This window comes from Gracilinanus agilis, chromosome 1 (assembly GCF_016433145.1).
Source record: "Gracilinanus agilis isolate LMUSP501 chromosome 1, AgileGrace, whole genome shotgun sequence".
NCBI classification, from domain to species: domain Eukaryota; kingdom Metazoa; phylum Chordata; class Mammalia; order Didelphimorphia; family Didelphidae; genus Gracilinanus; species Gracilinanus agilis.
The window spans coordinates 144,753,090-144,769,682 of NC_058130.1; the positions used below are offsets into that span (position 1 = coordinate 144,753,090).

General features: G+C 37.9%; 1 protein-coding gene across 1 annotated transcript in view; it reads right to left on the bottom strand.

Annotated features, from left to right (window-relative positions):
- Positions 1-4,709: 4,709 nt before the first annotated feature.
- SLX4 (SLX4 structure-specific endonuclease subunit) overlaps positions 4,710-16,593 on the bottom strand; it is a 46,392-nt gene continuing 34,508 nt past the window's right edge. Inside the window, exons 12-14 of the mRNA XM_044657996.1 lie at positions 9,836-9,938; positions 8,241-8,702; positions 4,710-7,132 (exon numbers count right to left, since the gene is read on the bottom strand). Coding sequence (XP_044513931.1) covers positions 6,787-7,132; positions 8,241-8,702; positions 9,836-9,938 — 911 coding nt within the window. The 3' untranslated portion in view covers positions 4,710-6,786. The remainder of the gene's footprint in view (positions 7,133-8,240; positions 8,703-9,835; positions 9,939-16,593) is intronic.

The window sequence follows — 16,593 nt, forward strand, 5'->3', positions numbered from 1 at the left end:
CTCTTATGATTATTCTCTCAAGTCTACTTTTTATGCTTGAATATCAAATTTTCTTTTTTCCCTCTTTTCTTCCTTCCTTCCTTCCTTCCTTTCTTCCTTCCTTCCTTCCTTTCTTCTTTCCTTCCTTCCTTCCTTCCTTCCTTCCTTCCTTCCTTCCTTCCTTCCTTCCTTCCTTCCTTCCTTCCTTCCTTCCTTCCTATCTTTCTGTCCCAAGTGTGTCTCTTATGCATATTTTTGAATTCCTTCCTAATAAGGAAATGTTTTGCATGATTTCACTTGTATAACTGATATCCTCTTGTTTGCCTTCTTAGTGGGCGTGTAAAGGAGAGAGAGAATCTGGAACTCAAAATTTAAAAAGAAAAGCATGTTAAAAAATAAATACCCTAGAAGATGACATATAATCAGCATCAGAAGAGGGAGAGAAGGAAATCCTTTTTCTTTTTTCCTGGAGGAGTCTTGTTAGTAGGAACCTCAGGGAAGCTAGGGACAGAACAAGTGAAAATCCAGTGAAGGATCCTAGATGGGTGGTGCAAAAACAAAGTAATGTTCTAGGAAGAGCTGGGCTGGACCCATTGTTCTTGGGCCCAGTCTTTTTTGATTGCATGACATTGAACAGTTGTTCTTAGGACATCCTTAGGTCAATCTCCTTCTCTATGTTTGTGTTTCAAGTAGCATACTTCTAGCTATTATTCTTTTTCTTTTTGTCTATAGTATTTTCATAATCCCTCACTCAAGGCAAGAACTCACCTCCTTGACCAATGTACCTGGCAGTTAGTCCTTGGAATTAATAATATAAAAAAGAAAGTTCTGTGGAATAAAAGTATTTGTATGTCCCAGCCTCAGGCTCAAAATAACTACTAAGAATAATCTAGTTCAGTGATGGGCAAACTTTTTAAAGAGGAGGCCAAAGGAAAGGAAATTGCCTGATCATATGCAGCAAGAATTGTGGCTGAGATGAGGGGCAGAGAGATGAGAATTTAGTTATTACTAAGATGTTTATGGTATTCTTTTCCTACCATAAATGAATAATCATTCAATCCTTTGCCATAATCTCTGCCTCAATTCTCAAGCTACCTACTCAAGTAAAATATCATAACTCCCTGAATCAAGAGCTTTCTACATGGAGTGTATGTATATTTTTGATTTTGTAGAGCAAGGCATCCCTTTTTTCTATAGGGTACAATATTTTTTGACTATTTCTTAATTCATTGCATTGAAGCTGGACATAAGCTTGATATTTCTTTATCTCTGGAAGGAATTGTTATTTGTCCTTCACTTTTTAGAAGGTCTAATGACACCATGGTTTTTGGGGTTAGGGTACCTTGCATTTGGCTGTGGCCAATCATTCCAATACTAGTTCAAAAGGCTCTGTCACAGGTTGGACACAAGTAGGTTGTTAAAACTTTTGGAATGGAGATGCTTCTTTATTTGCACAGCTCATGTTTCCTTTGTGCCACTGTGATTCTGCTTTGCTCATGAGCACGGTGCCTTCCTTGATGCAGGCACACCATGTTGAGTGGTCCTATGCCGGCATCTCCTGGATCTCACAATGGATTCTAAAATTCTTCAGAGACCTTGAAAAACTGCTTCTTCTGATCACTCTGGGCATTTACCTTGTGTGAATTCTCCCTAAAATAGTCTTTTATGTAAGTATGCAATTGGCAGTCAGTCTACATGGCCAGCCCCCTGGGGAGGTTTCTATCATATGGGACCAAGGACCAAAGCTGTAACTAGAGAATGGGAAGTTTCCCTACTACAGCAACTGGCCTCTTCCCTTTCCTGCTATCAATTACTTCTTTGACTTTCCAGAAAAATTAAATGGTTCTTTGAACTGCTGTTGCCCTATAATCAAAACACACCTGACCCTTTGTGGCTACCCAGGTCTGGATCTAACAACCTGATTCACAGTTCCAGCAGTATATTGGCGTACCTGTTTTCCCACAGTCCTTCCGTCATTTGCCATTTTCGTTTTTGGCCAACTTTGCCAATCTTATAGGTGTAAGTTAGAACCTCTGAGTTCCTTTAATATGCACTTTTCCAATTATTAGTGATTTGGAGTGGTTTTTTTTTTCTTCTCTTGAAAACTACCCGTTTATATCCTTTGGCCTTATATCTATTGGGGAATGGTTCTTATTCTTATAAATTTGGATCAGTTCCTTATATATCTTGGAAATTAGACCTTTATTTGAGAAACTTCAAAGATTTTCTCCCTTCAGTTAACTGTTTCCCTTCTAATTGTAGTTGCATTGGTTTTGTCTATGCAAAAGCTTTTTCATTTTATATAATCAAAACCGTCCTTATCCTCTCTGATCCACTTTATCCCTGATTTGAGCATGAATTCTTCTTCCACTCATAGACTTGAAAGGAAATTTCTTCCTTGTTCTAATTTGTTTATGATGTGATTTTATTTGTCTATAGTAAGGTCCTCGGATCTACAGAGGACACGTTCCAAACCTACCACAGATGGCTGAAACTGAGGATATGTGCAATCACCTGCTGACCTCCATCTATGTGCTCTCTTTCCTAGCTCCTGCCTCTCAGCTCAGGGTCCATGAAGCCATGAAGAAAAGTCCTTAAAAAAGTAAAAGTGAAAGCTGAGAGATTAATCACTGCTGGGGCTGACCACTACCACCAAGTGGAGTTCAGATGCTTCAGGTTGATTGCAGATAACTGAAACCTTGGGAAATGAAATCTTGGATAAGGGGATTCTACTGTAGTTAGTTAGTTTAAGCAAATTTCTTTTTTTAAAATAATATACTTCCACTTTTATTGACAAAAAGAATTCCTGGAAATACAATTTTCAGGAGCAGTTCAATTTTAAAGTCAGAAAGTTAAGCAAATTTCTTAATTGAAAAAAAAAAATTTTAAAAAAGTAAAAAAAAAAACTGAGACACAAAACAATGTGGCCAAAGTTATTGTACAGTACCCTTCCAATACCTTTTTCCAGGTGAAAGAGCAACTCAGGGTTAGAGTAAGAGGCTCGGTTTTCCCATTTTTAAAGGACAACACTCTGGAAGCAACACACATGGCACAGTAGAAATTGTGCTGGACTTAGAATCAAGGGACCTGGATTCAAATCTCAGTTTGTGATTTATGTGACCTTAGGCAAAGCACCTAATCCCTTTGAGCCTAAGTTTCCTAAGTGAAATTGTAATAATACAATATGCATTACCTACCTCACATGGTTGGAGTTTTGTAAATCTTAAACTGTCTTAGAAAGGTGAGCTACCTACTTCACAAAGGTGTGTGTACGGGTCAAGTTAAAGTTATATAAAGTTCTTTGGATATTTTAAGGTGCTATATAAATGGAAGCTATTATTCTTCAGTCAAAAGACCTCCATCTCCCCCAAACTCATCCTTCCACTAATAGAATTTTAGTTACAAAAGATTCTTAAAGTCATGTAGCTCAACAACCACGTGGAGCATAAATCCCCTCAAAGCAACTTTGACAAAAAGATTATCTAGCTTCTTCCTGAGGATCTTGCTATCTCCTGAGGCAGCTCTGAATTTGAACATGTTCTTCTTTATAATTAGCTGAAATCTGCCTCCATAAAACTCTATTTCTATGTACATTTGTATAGGCCTTCCTCTGTATTACTCCTTGATCTCCTCATTCAATCTTGAGAATGAGATAGAAAACCTAAGAAATCCTAAAACATAGCTTTTAAAAAAATGCCATGCATCTTCTTTTGGGTAATCTCTTGAGTTATAGGAAAGTGCCCCATTAGGTGTCTGAGAGAAGGTGGTGTAGAAGAAAGAATCCTCAAGTCAAGGAAGACTTGGGTTCAAGCCCCATCTCTGACATCTGCTGGCTGACTCTGGGTAAATCACTTAACTTTTCAATGTAGTAATTCCCTGATATTCTACATTATAGAGAAGTGTTGTGAGGAAGATTAGGTAGTAATTAATTAAGTATTAAGGATGTGCCAGCCTATTATCTTCATTTGGAATTCCCTGTGTCTGTTCGGTCCTCATCTCCTACTGTATAACTCCTAGGGTGCAGCTCTACACCAGTGAGGAAGGGAGCTCCAAGAGGGCAGGAAACATACCTTTTCTGAATAAAAGAATTGATATGCACATGTTTAATTATGATTTTCAGTTGTTTAATGTATGATACCCTAGAACAATGGAAGGTTGGTACTAGGACTTCCCATGTCATGGCAATGTGAGATGAGGTATCTTGTGGAGTGGAAAGGGCTCTGGAGCTGGAGTTGGGAAAACCATGTTTGAATCCTGGCTCCGACACTTGCTGTTGTTTAAGTCATTTAATTTTTTAAAAAATCTTTATCTTCTAGGGGGCAGCTGGGTAGCTCAGTGGATTGAGAGTCAGGCCTAGAGACAGGAGGTCTTAGGTTCAAATCCGGCCTCAGCCACTTCCCAGCTGTGTGACCCTGGGCAAGTCACTTGACCCCCATTGCCCACCCTTATCACTCTTCCACCTATGAGACAATACACCGAAAGTTAAGGGTTTAAAAAAAAAATCTTTATCTTCTGCCTTAGAATCAATACTGTGAATTGGTTCCAAGGCAGAAGAGCTCTAAGGGCTAGGCAATGGGGGAGAAGTGACCTGTCCAGGGTCACAGAGCCAGGAAGTGTCTGAAGCAAGATTTGAACCCAGGACCCCTGTCTCTAGGCCTGATTCTCAATCCACTGAGCTAGCCAGCTGCCCCCCATTTAACTTTTTTAAGTCTCAGCTTCCTCTCTTACATATAAAACAGTGACAATGAAAGCTACACTACCAACTTTATGAGTTGCAGTGAAGAATGCAATTTATCAAGTCAGTGAACAAATGACGTAGGGGAGCTCCTGATGACAAAAGCAGAAAGGAAAGTTACATAAATAGCCTAGAGAAGGCAGAAAAGGCATAAATTTGTGAGCTCAACATCTGAACAATTCTTATAAAATTTTTTTTAATTACACTTCACATAAAACTCAAACTGTACTATTTACAAGCATCAAATCTTTGCTTCTTTTCCAATCTAGTCCATTTTTGCTCGCCTAGCTCCACAACTCACAGAAAACCCAACATTGCAGCTCTTATGGGAGGTGACTCCATGGTGTCACTAAAGGCCAGTTCAGCATTTCCAGTGTGCCATTAATTAATAGTGTCCTAACATGCACAACTGTGGGACTTAGAGAAAGGCAGGACAAGGAACATCCCTAGCGGGTTGCAATGTTAGCTACCAAGGGAACTCTTGAGAAACAAGATATTTCCATTGAGAATGTGGATCACCTGAACGAGGACCCTCAATGGAAGAAGGAAGAAGGAAGAAGGCAGATGAAGAAGGAAGGAAAAAGAACTCTTTAAGATGTGAACAATCCAAGAATGATCTTCTGGAATAGAAAGAATGAGGCACTGAGGACAAAAAGTTGCCAAAACATGAGGATAAAGGGACAATTCTTTTCATTCTGAGACAGGATAAAACTCTTAATATGGGTGCAAGCCATTATATAATGCTGTGGATGGACCTGAAGCCCAAGACTAGAAAGGACAGGGACTCAGTCTGAAATAGACATGCTGACTTTGTTGATTAAAGTTTTAAACCTGAACTTCTGGCAATTCCATTCACAAATGAAGAAAATGCCCAGAAAAGAACTGGGTAAAATCAGTAATTTTGCTGATAACAAAATTGCTATGAAACAAGAGTTTTCAGTAAAAGAGAGCAAAGAACCCAAAAGATAAGTAAGAGTTGAAAGAAAAAGTTTAGTTAAAAGGATAAAACCCAAGAAAAGCAACAGATCATCCTGGGCCTTGCACTGGCTCCTTGTTTTTTCCTTTTACTTTCTTTATTTTTGTTTCTTTGTTTCCTTTTTTTTTTTATTAACAAGGAATATAATATAAAGAATTGAATTTTAACATTCAAGTTGTTTTTCTACATTTTTGCCACTTTGAACATGTCATCAGCAAATCCATCTCCCAGTCATAAAAATGTACTGTGCAATTTTTTCCCCCTATAATGGAAACACTTATAATCTATCCAAAAATGGGGGGGAGGGGTGGACATTTGAAAGCTGGGGGAAAAAGGGAGACCTCTAGAGACAGGACAAACATTACAGAAAAGACAGATAACTAAGGAAGGCTAGCATCTAAAAATGCTCCTTCTTTGAAAAATAGAGTGAGAAGAGAAGGTACTGAGTAGTAGATTAGAGAAAGGTTCATTTGGGGAGGACGGCTTCAAATCTGTGGCTTCTTGGTGACTAAAACTTTCAGTACTGCTCTGTTGCACATAGAGTGGCAAGGGAGACATGAATGCAGAGATCAAGGCTGTACAGTATAGGAAAGAGGAATGTGCTGGTGTCCTCACCTCTTAAACAATGAGAAGGAATGAAATGTGACTATCTCTGATTTGTTCCATTGTTTATATCTCATTGGAAATTTTTTAAAGTTCTTCTTGGGTTCAAGTAAAGTATCTGCTAGACAGAGATAACCCCAGAAGTCTAAATATGCAATATTTCCTTTTGCCCTGCAGTAAAATTCTGAATGTAACTTTCTGGTCTGCACTTTTAGGTAAGACTTGGATGCGTTGAAAATTCAGGTCAGACCACTTGTCATCCTTTTAAAGAAATTTCACACAAACAAAACAATCTTGAGTCACAAAAGTCCTGAAATACATTTGCATGTCTGGTTTTTCCTGCTGCTTGACTGTCTGTGGGCAGATGATCTGGGTCAGACGAGCAACAACCCAAGCAAGTTCTGATAAAGAGAATCTGATCCTGGGGCTTACAAGAGCTGCAGGCTGGTGACTAGCAATGGAAAAAGAGAAAGGGGTGGTGGTGGTGGGAGAATCAATAGCGTTTCCCCCTTTTTTTGCCACCTGGCTGCAGTTTCTTCTTCTTTAACTTTTCCTTTCTGGATCCAGCTGTGGTGAAAGTGATACAGTGAGCATCCAGAAAGTCCAGCAGCTTTCCCATGGCAAACTTGATGCCATTCTGCCTCAGCTCTGCCTGGAAATCTGCAAGTTCAAAGGGCTGGTAAAGGAGAACCTTCTGGTAAAGGGCTGGATGGGATCGAATGTAGCGTCTTACTGCCTCCTCCTTGTCAGCCTCCCGGACAGCAGCCTGGGAAGCAGTGATCTCTTCCTCTTCTTCCTCTTCAGATTCAAAGACTGTTTCAAATTCATTGGCAAGAGAACTGAAAAGAAAAAAAAGAAGGCAAATCTAGGTAAAGAGTTCTGCCCCTTTGAGACAATAAGAGCCAGCAAATGGCAGAGAAGCTCACGGCACACATACCCTAAGTAGCAGTCGTCACTAGTGGTTGATTTGTCAACATCTTTACTGGATTCCATCAGGGGGAGTCTAAAGTTCTGTTAATGACTACTTTTCCATAATGCATAGCCAGTATGGCCCAGTGGAATGAACACAGGCGAAGAGACCTGGACTCAAGTTCTGGCTCTGCCACTTCCTGCCAAGTTACTGTGAGCAAGTCATTTGACCTCTGGGTGTCAGATTCCCTATCTGTCAAATGAGGGAGTTGGGCTGGGGACCTCTGAAATCAGCTCAAATATTCTATGATTCACCTGCTTCTTCTATGCTCCCCTTAGCATCTTTTAGCTTCACAGGTAGTTTCATGCTCATCTACAAAATCTTGATTAGGATCACTTCCAGTCACAAAGGACTGAAGATCACTGATGCTGCTTGATAGGGGCACAGCCACTGGTGATGCTGGGCATCATGACAAAGTAGGAGGCCCTTGTTATTCTAGCAATTAAATCAGCTGACACCAAAAGGTGAGATGAGTCCAGGTTAAGAGAGAAAAATGTACAACATCTGCAGTTAGATTTATCAGTACATCAGAGCAGATTCTCAGAGTGAGGTCTCAAGACCCTTTCAGGGACATTGTGAGGTCAAAACTATGTTCATAATAATACAATTTTAATTCCTAATACAATAGTTTAAAATTTTAATAATAAAATAAAATTTTAATTTCTAATATGATATTGATTAAAATGACCCACATAAATGAAGGTTTTTTTGGGGAGGTCCTCAATAATTTTTAAGAGTGTAAAAGGGGTCCTGAGACCAAAAAAGTTTGAGAATAAGGATATGGCATTCCTAATTCCTCAAACCAAAATTCTGCTTATGTGAATTGGTTTCCAAATACTCAAAATCTCTTCAGGTTTCAGACTTTCAAACTCACAAAGCAAGACAGACACTTTGAGTTCATTAGTAATTCCTATTCTTGGGCTGGTCAGTTCATTATAATAAGGACACCAATATGAAACCTGTTCTCCATCCTTTACCTCTGTGAACCAAAGGAGTTTTCACTTTCATCTGTAGAAGACGCAATGGATTTCTGAGACATGGAGAGTTGATTATCACCAGCAGGGCCTAAGTCCACATCCTCAGCCGGTGGCTGTGTCAGTGTAAAAATGGTTTTATGTGGCTGCTTCCTTCGGCTTTGGGTTTTGGTGAGATTCTTTAGCCTTTGTTGCCTGGTGCTGGATAAGCTCTCTGACTCAACAACCTCCAAACTGGGCAGGGTACTACTACAGGGAGCTGGTGGTAACTCATTCACTGCTCCTGAAGTCTTGATTTGAGAAGTGGTCTGAGGCAAGCGGCAAGACTCTGCCATCATTCTGGGGGATGTCTGCAAAGCCTGGATTTCATCTTCAGAGTCAGATGGCAGGATCTGGTGGGTGTACTGAAATATCTCCTTCAGCTTCAATACCATCTGGCGTTTGGGGAGAGGACGAACTCCAAATCTAAATTGGGAAATAGGTGATTTTTTAGTCCTCAACCAGATTGCTTGTATATACTTTATACTGTTTTGCTTACTTGTCAGCAAACAGGACACAATTATTAGCAAATGTTAATGGCTGTTGGCAAAGCTAACATGTTTGTGTTCTATGACTGTCAAAAGTTAGTGTTTGTCACACATTCCGACTAAGCATATTCTGTAAAATCAGCACACTGTAAGGACAGATATGTCTTTTATGTATGGACTTGATTTCTGGAAATATCAAAAACACATCAAGTTAAGTCTGATGAATAAAGTTAGGGAAGTCAGGGTAAGAAAGAAAGCTTTGAGTTAGAAATGAGACATGACTATTAAGAGGTGAAATTGAATTTCAAGTGTTCCAATTCTTGAAGAAGAGTTTCAATAGTATTTGGAATAGTAGTAGCACTACTGAATAAAGGTGTAAGCACACCAAAGTGTCTACTTTGAATGGGAACAATTATCTGAATGTAGACAAAAGATCTCTTCAGTTACCAAGTATGACCCTAGTAAGTCAATTCACCAAAATCCTATTATTCTAAGATTCTACAAACTTGGGTTTAGCTAAAAAATTGTATTCTGTGAAAATATTAACCAAAAGAAAGCTTGCTTAAAAAAAAAGATACAAGTCACTCACACTTGTAAAATGAAAGTACATTATCTTTTACTGAGGCAATAACTATAATAAACTAAAGAATTTTTTCATTAAATCATTAAAATGGACATATTATAAACATGTCTCCAAGGATGACATATTTTCTCTGTAAAAATGAAAGCATGATGAAACCAATGGTGGAAGGGCTCTTACAATATCCCCACTTCCAAAAACTTGAAATTCCCCATGTTCAAGATTCTTTCTTATTCTCACAGAAAGTAGGCTAGACCTTCTAACTTTTCATGAACTGCAAGCAAAGTCTAGGATAAATCTGTGGGAGCACTCTAGCATGAAGGAAACCTGCCTGGGATAGTATGAGAAGCCTCAAGTCTTCAACAGAGCATCTTAAGAGTCAGAAGTCTAGAGTCCTCTAAGACTAGAATGAGCATGAACTTTTTAGAGAAGGATCCATGATATCTTGCCAAACCCAAATCATGAGAAACAAGTACAATGGAAACACTAACCTATCCAGTTCTTTCTTCAGTTCTGGGGTTTCCATGATGGAATAACTTGGCATTGGAGTAATGGGAACTTTGGGAGGCCTATTAGTCTTCTGAGCAGAAGCTTCTGTGGGAGAATAAAAGAAATACAAATATTATTTAAGCAACTGGAATAAGGGGCACTTGATGTGATGTCATTCCAGGTATCTTTTCATTTCACTAACATGAGTTTTAAGTTCTGTTTCTTTAGTTTTCTTTACACTGAAACCAATGCAAGCATCATTTTGCTATATTAAAGTAGTCATTTCTAACCTCTTCAGAGCTGGGACACCCTATCGATGTTTGATTTCATTTCACCACCACACTGCCTTCTAAAAAGTATTACAGGGCATATTCTGTATGTGCATGACAGACACATAATATTGATTTGACACACTGGCAACACCATCTTTAAAATCACAGATGGGGCAGCTAGGTAGCTCAGTGGATTGAGAGCCAGGCCTAGAGCCAGGAGGTCCTAGGTTCAAATTTGGCCTTAGGCACTTCCTAGTTGTGAGACCCTGGGCAAGTCACTTAACCCCCACTGCCTAGCCCTTACCACTCTTCTGCCTTAGAACCAAGTACTGGTTATAAGGTAGAAGGTAAGGGTTAAAAAAAAAAAAAAACAAAATCACTGACAAACTCTGGAATCTTACAAAATCAGTCAGGACTCATTGTATTAAGAAGAAAATTGACCAATTAAAGGGAACTTTTAAGAGAGATCATGATTTTACTGTAATCACTCCAAACACACATATGGAACTTCCACTCCAGTGGACAGAACACTAACTTTGCAGTCAGATGACCTAAGGTCTAGTCTTGGCTCTGCCCCTTATTATCCATGTGAATGTGGATAAGTCACTTAGTCTCTCTGGATCTTAATTTCCTCATCTGTAAAATTAGGGGCTTAGACTAGATGACCTCAAAGATCTTTTCCAGTTCTAAATCCTATGAGTGTCTACTTTCAACATGCAACATTCAACATTCAACATAAAGAAAATCATATAATAATGTAAACTGATGTTACCAAAACCTCTTTCAAAGGACACCAAAGACCCAACCAACAAACTCAATGGTGTTTTCCTCAGTTCTCATCCAAGTTCCTCAAGGGTAGAAACAATTTCCTTTTTTTCTCTGTAGTTCCAGGACCTGGCACAAAGTTGGTGCTTAACAAATGCCTGTAGATAGATTGTTTCATTGTCCTCTCTGAAGCTTTAGTCGCTGTCTGTAATACAGCAGAGTGGAGAGTTTTGGGCTTGAGGTCAGTAGCCCTGGGCTTCTATCCCAACTCTAACATATATGACTACAGGCAAGTCACTTAACCACTCTGAGCCTTGGTTTTCTCATCTGTAAAATGGAGATGATACTAACAATATCACATAAGTGTTGTTGAAGGTGTTTTGTGCTATATGCACAATATACAATAAACATGGTATTTTTGTTGAAAATATTTCCTTCTTTGGTTTTCATTTCACTTTAATGCTATACCAATATGAGGAAGAGGGGAAATTTCTCTCTCTCTGTTCTTTCTCTCTCTTCCCACCTCTCCCCTTTGCTTGACTCCCTTTCTTCCCACCCAGTATATATAAAACTTTCACAAAGTTCTGCCTACAAGTTTTCTTTCTCTCTACATTCTTTTTCTTCAGCATCTCACATCCTCTCTACATTCTTTTTCTTCACATTCACGTTTACAATTTCAACTAGCCCATTATGGAGATAGTTATCAAATCTATATTTTTCCAAGATGTATAGAAAACAGAAATATGGGAAACCTAAAGTCATTCACCTATAAATAAATGGCCAAATGATATGAGCAAAAAATTCTCAAAAGAAGAATTGCAAAGTATTAAAAATTATACTCAGATACTTCCTAGCTGTGTGACCCTGGATAAGTCACTTGACCCCTATTGCCTGGCTCTTACCACTCTTCTACCTTAGAACCAATACACAGTATTGATTCTAAGAAGGTAAGGGTTTAAAAAAATTATATGAATGCTTCAAATCATTCATTATAAGAGAAATGTATATCAAAACAACATGTCAAGTTTTACCTCACACCCAGTAAACTGGCGAATATGACAAAAGATGGGAACAGTCATTGTTAAAGGAGTTTGTGGAGAAAGAAGCACACTAATGCATTATTGGTAGCGTGAAAAACAGTGCAACCATTCTTGAAAGCAATTAGGAATTATGCAAATAAAGTTACTTTTGACCTAGAAATTATATGTCTAAAGATCCATACACAAAAATATTTACCATTTTTTTTGTGGTAGCAAAGACTAGAAGCAAAATAAGTGCTCACTGACTGGGGAATGGCTAAACAAATTGTGATACACTAATTTAATGGAATATTACTGTGCTTAAGAAACAATGATTGTGAGAAATGGAGAAGCTTGGAAAGAATTACATGAACTGAAGCAAAGTAAGCTGAGCCAGGAAAGCAATATACATGATGAGTGTAACAATGTAAATGGAAATAACCATCACAAGCAATCCAAATTGAATGCTGCAAAATTACAAATAACAAGCTTGGTTCTTTATAAAATAAAGAATAGATGTGAGAAGAAAGAAATAATAGATGTGAGAAGACATCTCCCCACAGAAGTTAGAGCCCATAGTTATGAAATATTATACAGTAAGTGAAATTTACTGAACAGTTTTACTGATTTTTTTCTTTTAGTCTCAAATTCTTTTCTGAACTCTATTTCCAGATTTCCATATTCTACATTTCCACTTCTAACTCTGGTTTCTTGATTATTCTCTATTCTTTCAGTCTATTATCCTTGTTCTAGAATCTAGATTCACCTCATTCCATTCATGCTTCATCCCTATGAAGCTATCATTTTAACAATGCATTGTCTTTTATTTTTTAAACTACTCTGTTAAACAATCCTCAACGTTGGGTAACACCTACCAGCTACCTCCTCAGCTCCTACTTTTGAGCCATTGAACAATGCTGGAAAACACACACACACAAAAAAACCCCCCAAAACAAGCTAATTTAGGCCACTATAAACAATTATAAATATGTACTATCTAAACTCAGCCAGGAGCCACCAGTACATAGCAATCCTTTTATGGCTTTGACACACTTCTTACTTTTTTCACAGTGTGTTTCAAACTTTCACCACTAATACTCCTAAACTCTAGCCTTCTCAGAAGATAGTTTTGCTTTCTATTTTTATCTACACATATACATAGCATTTTAAAGTTTATAAAACTCTTTCCAAATAGCTATCCTTTGTGCTAGACAGTGTGAATATTATCTTCATTTTGCAGATAAGCAAATAAAGGCTCAAAGGTCATGTGGTGACTTGCCCATGTCAATAAAATAGTAAAACAAGCAAAGTTCCAATCAATGCTTCCCTTACTTCCAAGTCCCACATGGTGTCCCTTTGGCCAATAAGTATATTTCTGTTTTCAATTGTCCCTCATATTTTCTTCAATCACTCTCTTTTTTCATCCTTAATCTCTTTCCTTACTGGTTCTTCAAAACTTTTCTTTGAATTCAGTTTCATGTATAATCTTTTTGTGATCTTTACATATGGAAATGCTAGTATTTGTTGATGCTTATTAAATTTAGAATAACAAAACATTTTTAAAATTATTTAGGAAATCCCCAAACCTTTCCTTGACCTTACTACTACTTCTCAACCTATCACCCTTCCTCTCCCCTTCACTGCAAAACTTCTAAAAAGAGAATTCTAAATCTGTTGTCTCCACTTCCATATTATTTACTTAATCTTCCCAATTCTCAATCTGGCTTCCACTTCCATTACTCTACTGAAATGCTCCTCTCACCACAAGGTCAGTGATATTTTAACTAGCAAATCTAATGGTCTTTCCTCAGTCACAATTCTCAACTTTTCTATCACATTTGACATGCTACACTTTGAACTTCATGTAAAATACAATCACTGGTTCGAAGCACTAGCTGCATCTTGATTGAATATTCCAGGGAAGTTCATTAAGTTGAGAGGATACATTGAAAATTACTTTTGGACTCTACTGGGTCACGCCTAAAGAGCTGATAATTGAAGCCATAGTACTTGACCTGGAGACTTCTCCTTTTAATTCATTTTTCCTTATATTAATTTTCCCTTTAATGAATTGAGAGGGAGTTGGCATAGAGCAACTGCTTTATTTAGCATTCTCTAGACTGGAGTTGAAATTCTAGCTCTGTGGCTTATTGTACTGAAGTTGGGTAAGTCATTTAAACTCACTGGACCTTTATTTGCTTATCTGTAAAATGAGAGAATTGCACTGATGATCTCTAGCTTTCTTTTCAACTCAAGCGCTAAAGGACCATGGGTTATTCCACATTATTAGACTAAGAACGTGAAAGTAGGGTCTTTATCATATTTGATATTTGTTTCCCCAAGTCTAACTGTGTATTACATATAGTGAGTACTTAGCTATTGAATTGAATTAATAGCAATATACATAATTAGGAATGTGTTAGGTAAAAGATTGTAGGAGGGGAATTCAGTGGAAAGAACACTGGATTGGGAGTCAGAGGACCAGAATTCAAACTCCAGTTATGTCTCTTACTGCTTATATGACCTCTGACAAGTCACTTCATCTGTTTGGGCCTCAGTTTCTACACCAGCAAATTGAGGAGACTAGAATTAGATTACTTCTAACCTCTTAAACTACAATTCTATAATCTTAGATGATTAAATTAGAAAAGGGAACTTACACCAATAACTGTTAAGTGACAGAAGAATATATGCCTGTCTATTCCTTACTATCTATAAAGAAAGGAATAGATGGGGAGGGAAACAATTCTGTGATATTGCAAGGGGCTTGAGCAAGGAGAAATCCAGGGGCAAATTGAGGAGCAGTGAAGATTTAGGGAGAAGAGATGGAATCGTGCTACAGTCTTTCATAGGAGAAGTTTTAAGAAAACATATAGCTTTTGATTTTCTTCTAGTAGAGAGCTAGAAGGCATAGTGGATAGAGTGCTGGGCCTGAAGTCAGGAAGATTCATCCTTCTGAGTTCAAATCTGGCCACAGACACTTATTAGCTGTGTGACCCTGGACACGTCACTTACCTCTGTTTACCTATTTTTTCATCTGTAAAATGAGCTGGAGAAGAAAATGTCAAACCATTCCAGTATCTTTACCAAGAAAACTCCAAATGAGGTCACTAAGAGTCAGATACAACTGAAGCAGCTGAACAACAATAACAACTTGCTTCTATTAATTCTACTATGGGCTAGGTAATATAGAGGAACACACTGGTCAGTGGGTTCATTGACTAACAAAATTCTGAATTCGCCAAGAACACCTAATAAACTATCTATTCCTCCTATAGTATATGACTGGTCTCAGTCATACAAATTTGTTTTCACCCTACAATACTAACTTTTCTTGCTTTAATGATACTATTCTCTCCTGGTTCTCTCTACCTCTGTTTCCTTTGTTGATTCAATGTGAACCCTTATTTCTAAGTGTGGGTATCTCACAAGGTTCTGTTTTCAGCTCTTTTTATTTCTCACTAAACTCTTTCCCTTCAAATAAGAAAATATTTAAGTATCTAGTATGTGCACAATACTAAAACAGCTGGGTGCTGGGGGAGATACATAGCGACCTTTCTTGCTCCTATGTCTTCAATGCTCACCTTTTAAGAGACACCTCCCGTCTTGTCCTGCAAAGATGGTGCAAATGTTTTGTTTCTTGGGCCTCTGGAGGTAGCCAGGTAGCCCTCCACTACCAGTATTCTTAAAGATTGTTCAATGATAGTTCAAATAAGTAATTTCACAAAAATCTGGTCAGTAGTCTCACTTGGCTGTTAAAGCTGTTTTCAGGTGAGCAGTTAAATAAAGGAAACTGAAAATTAGATAATTCCCAAAGTAACATCTTCCACACTATTCCCTCCCTTAAGTCCTAGGTCCTCATTCCCACCTGCCTGCTAGACATCCTATAGATATCCCATAGGTACCACAAACTCAACATATCCAAAAATGAGCTCATTTTTCTCCAAAACTATTTCTAATGCTGACCTCTATTTTTGTTGATTGTGTCTCTCTCCTAATCACTAAGACTTAAAACCTTAAAGTCATTCATGACTTCATTATTACTCACAAGTCACAGCTAATCAACTATGAAACCCTATTTTATTTTGTAAAATTTCTCAAATCAGGTCATCCTCTGCACTCACATTACTACTTTCAATCAGGCCCTCAACACCTCTCACATGAATTCATATAGACTTCTCACAATAACTGTCTCCAAACTGGTCTCCTTGTTTCCAATCTTTGCCCTTGTCAACCACTTTGCAGTTAAAATAATGTTCTTAATGCACAGCTATGATCAAGTCACTGCTTCTAAAAAAATAATTCTGAGGCTTCTCCTTCCCTATAGAATAAAATTCAAACTTAATATAGCATGTGAAATCTTTAATTTCCCTACTCCTCTTTATGCACTTTATATTTCAGGAAATAGGATTAGTGGTTGACCTCTGATCTAAAAGAATGCATTTGTTCAGGGTGGAACAAATTTATTCCAAATTTATATGTGTCCACTGAAATCCTTCTCTTCCTTCATTGCCCTATTCCATGAAGATTCCTCTGATGGCTCCAGTTGAAGGCTATCTCTCTGCCCAAACTTTTCAGTGATCTAGATTTCTCCTTTGCACTTAATACAATTCAATAGAATATGAAGTAGTGGGAAAAGCATTTTGGTTCAGATTCCAAATTTCTTTTGTGACACTTGACCCAGGGCAAGTCACTAACATCTTT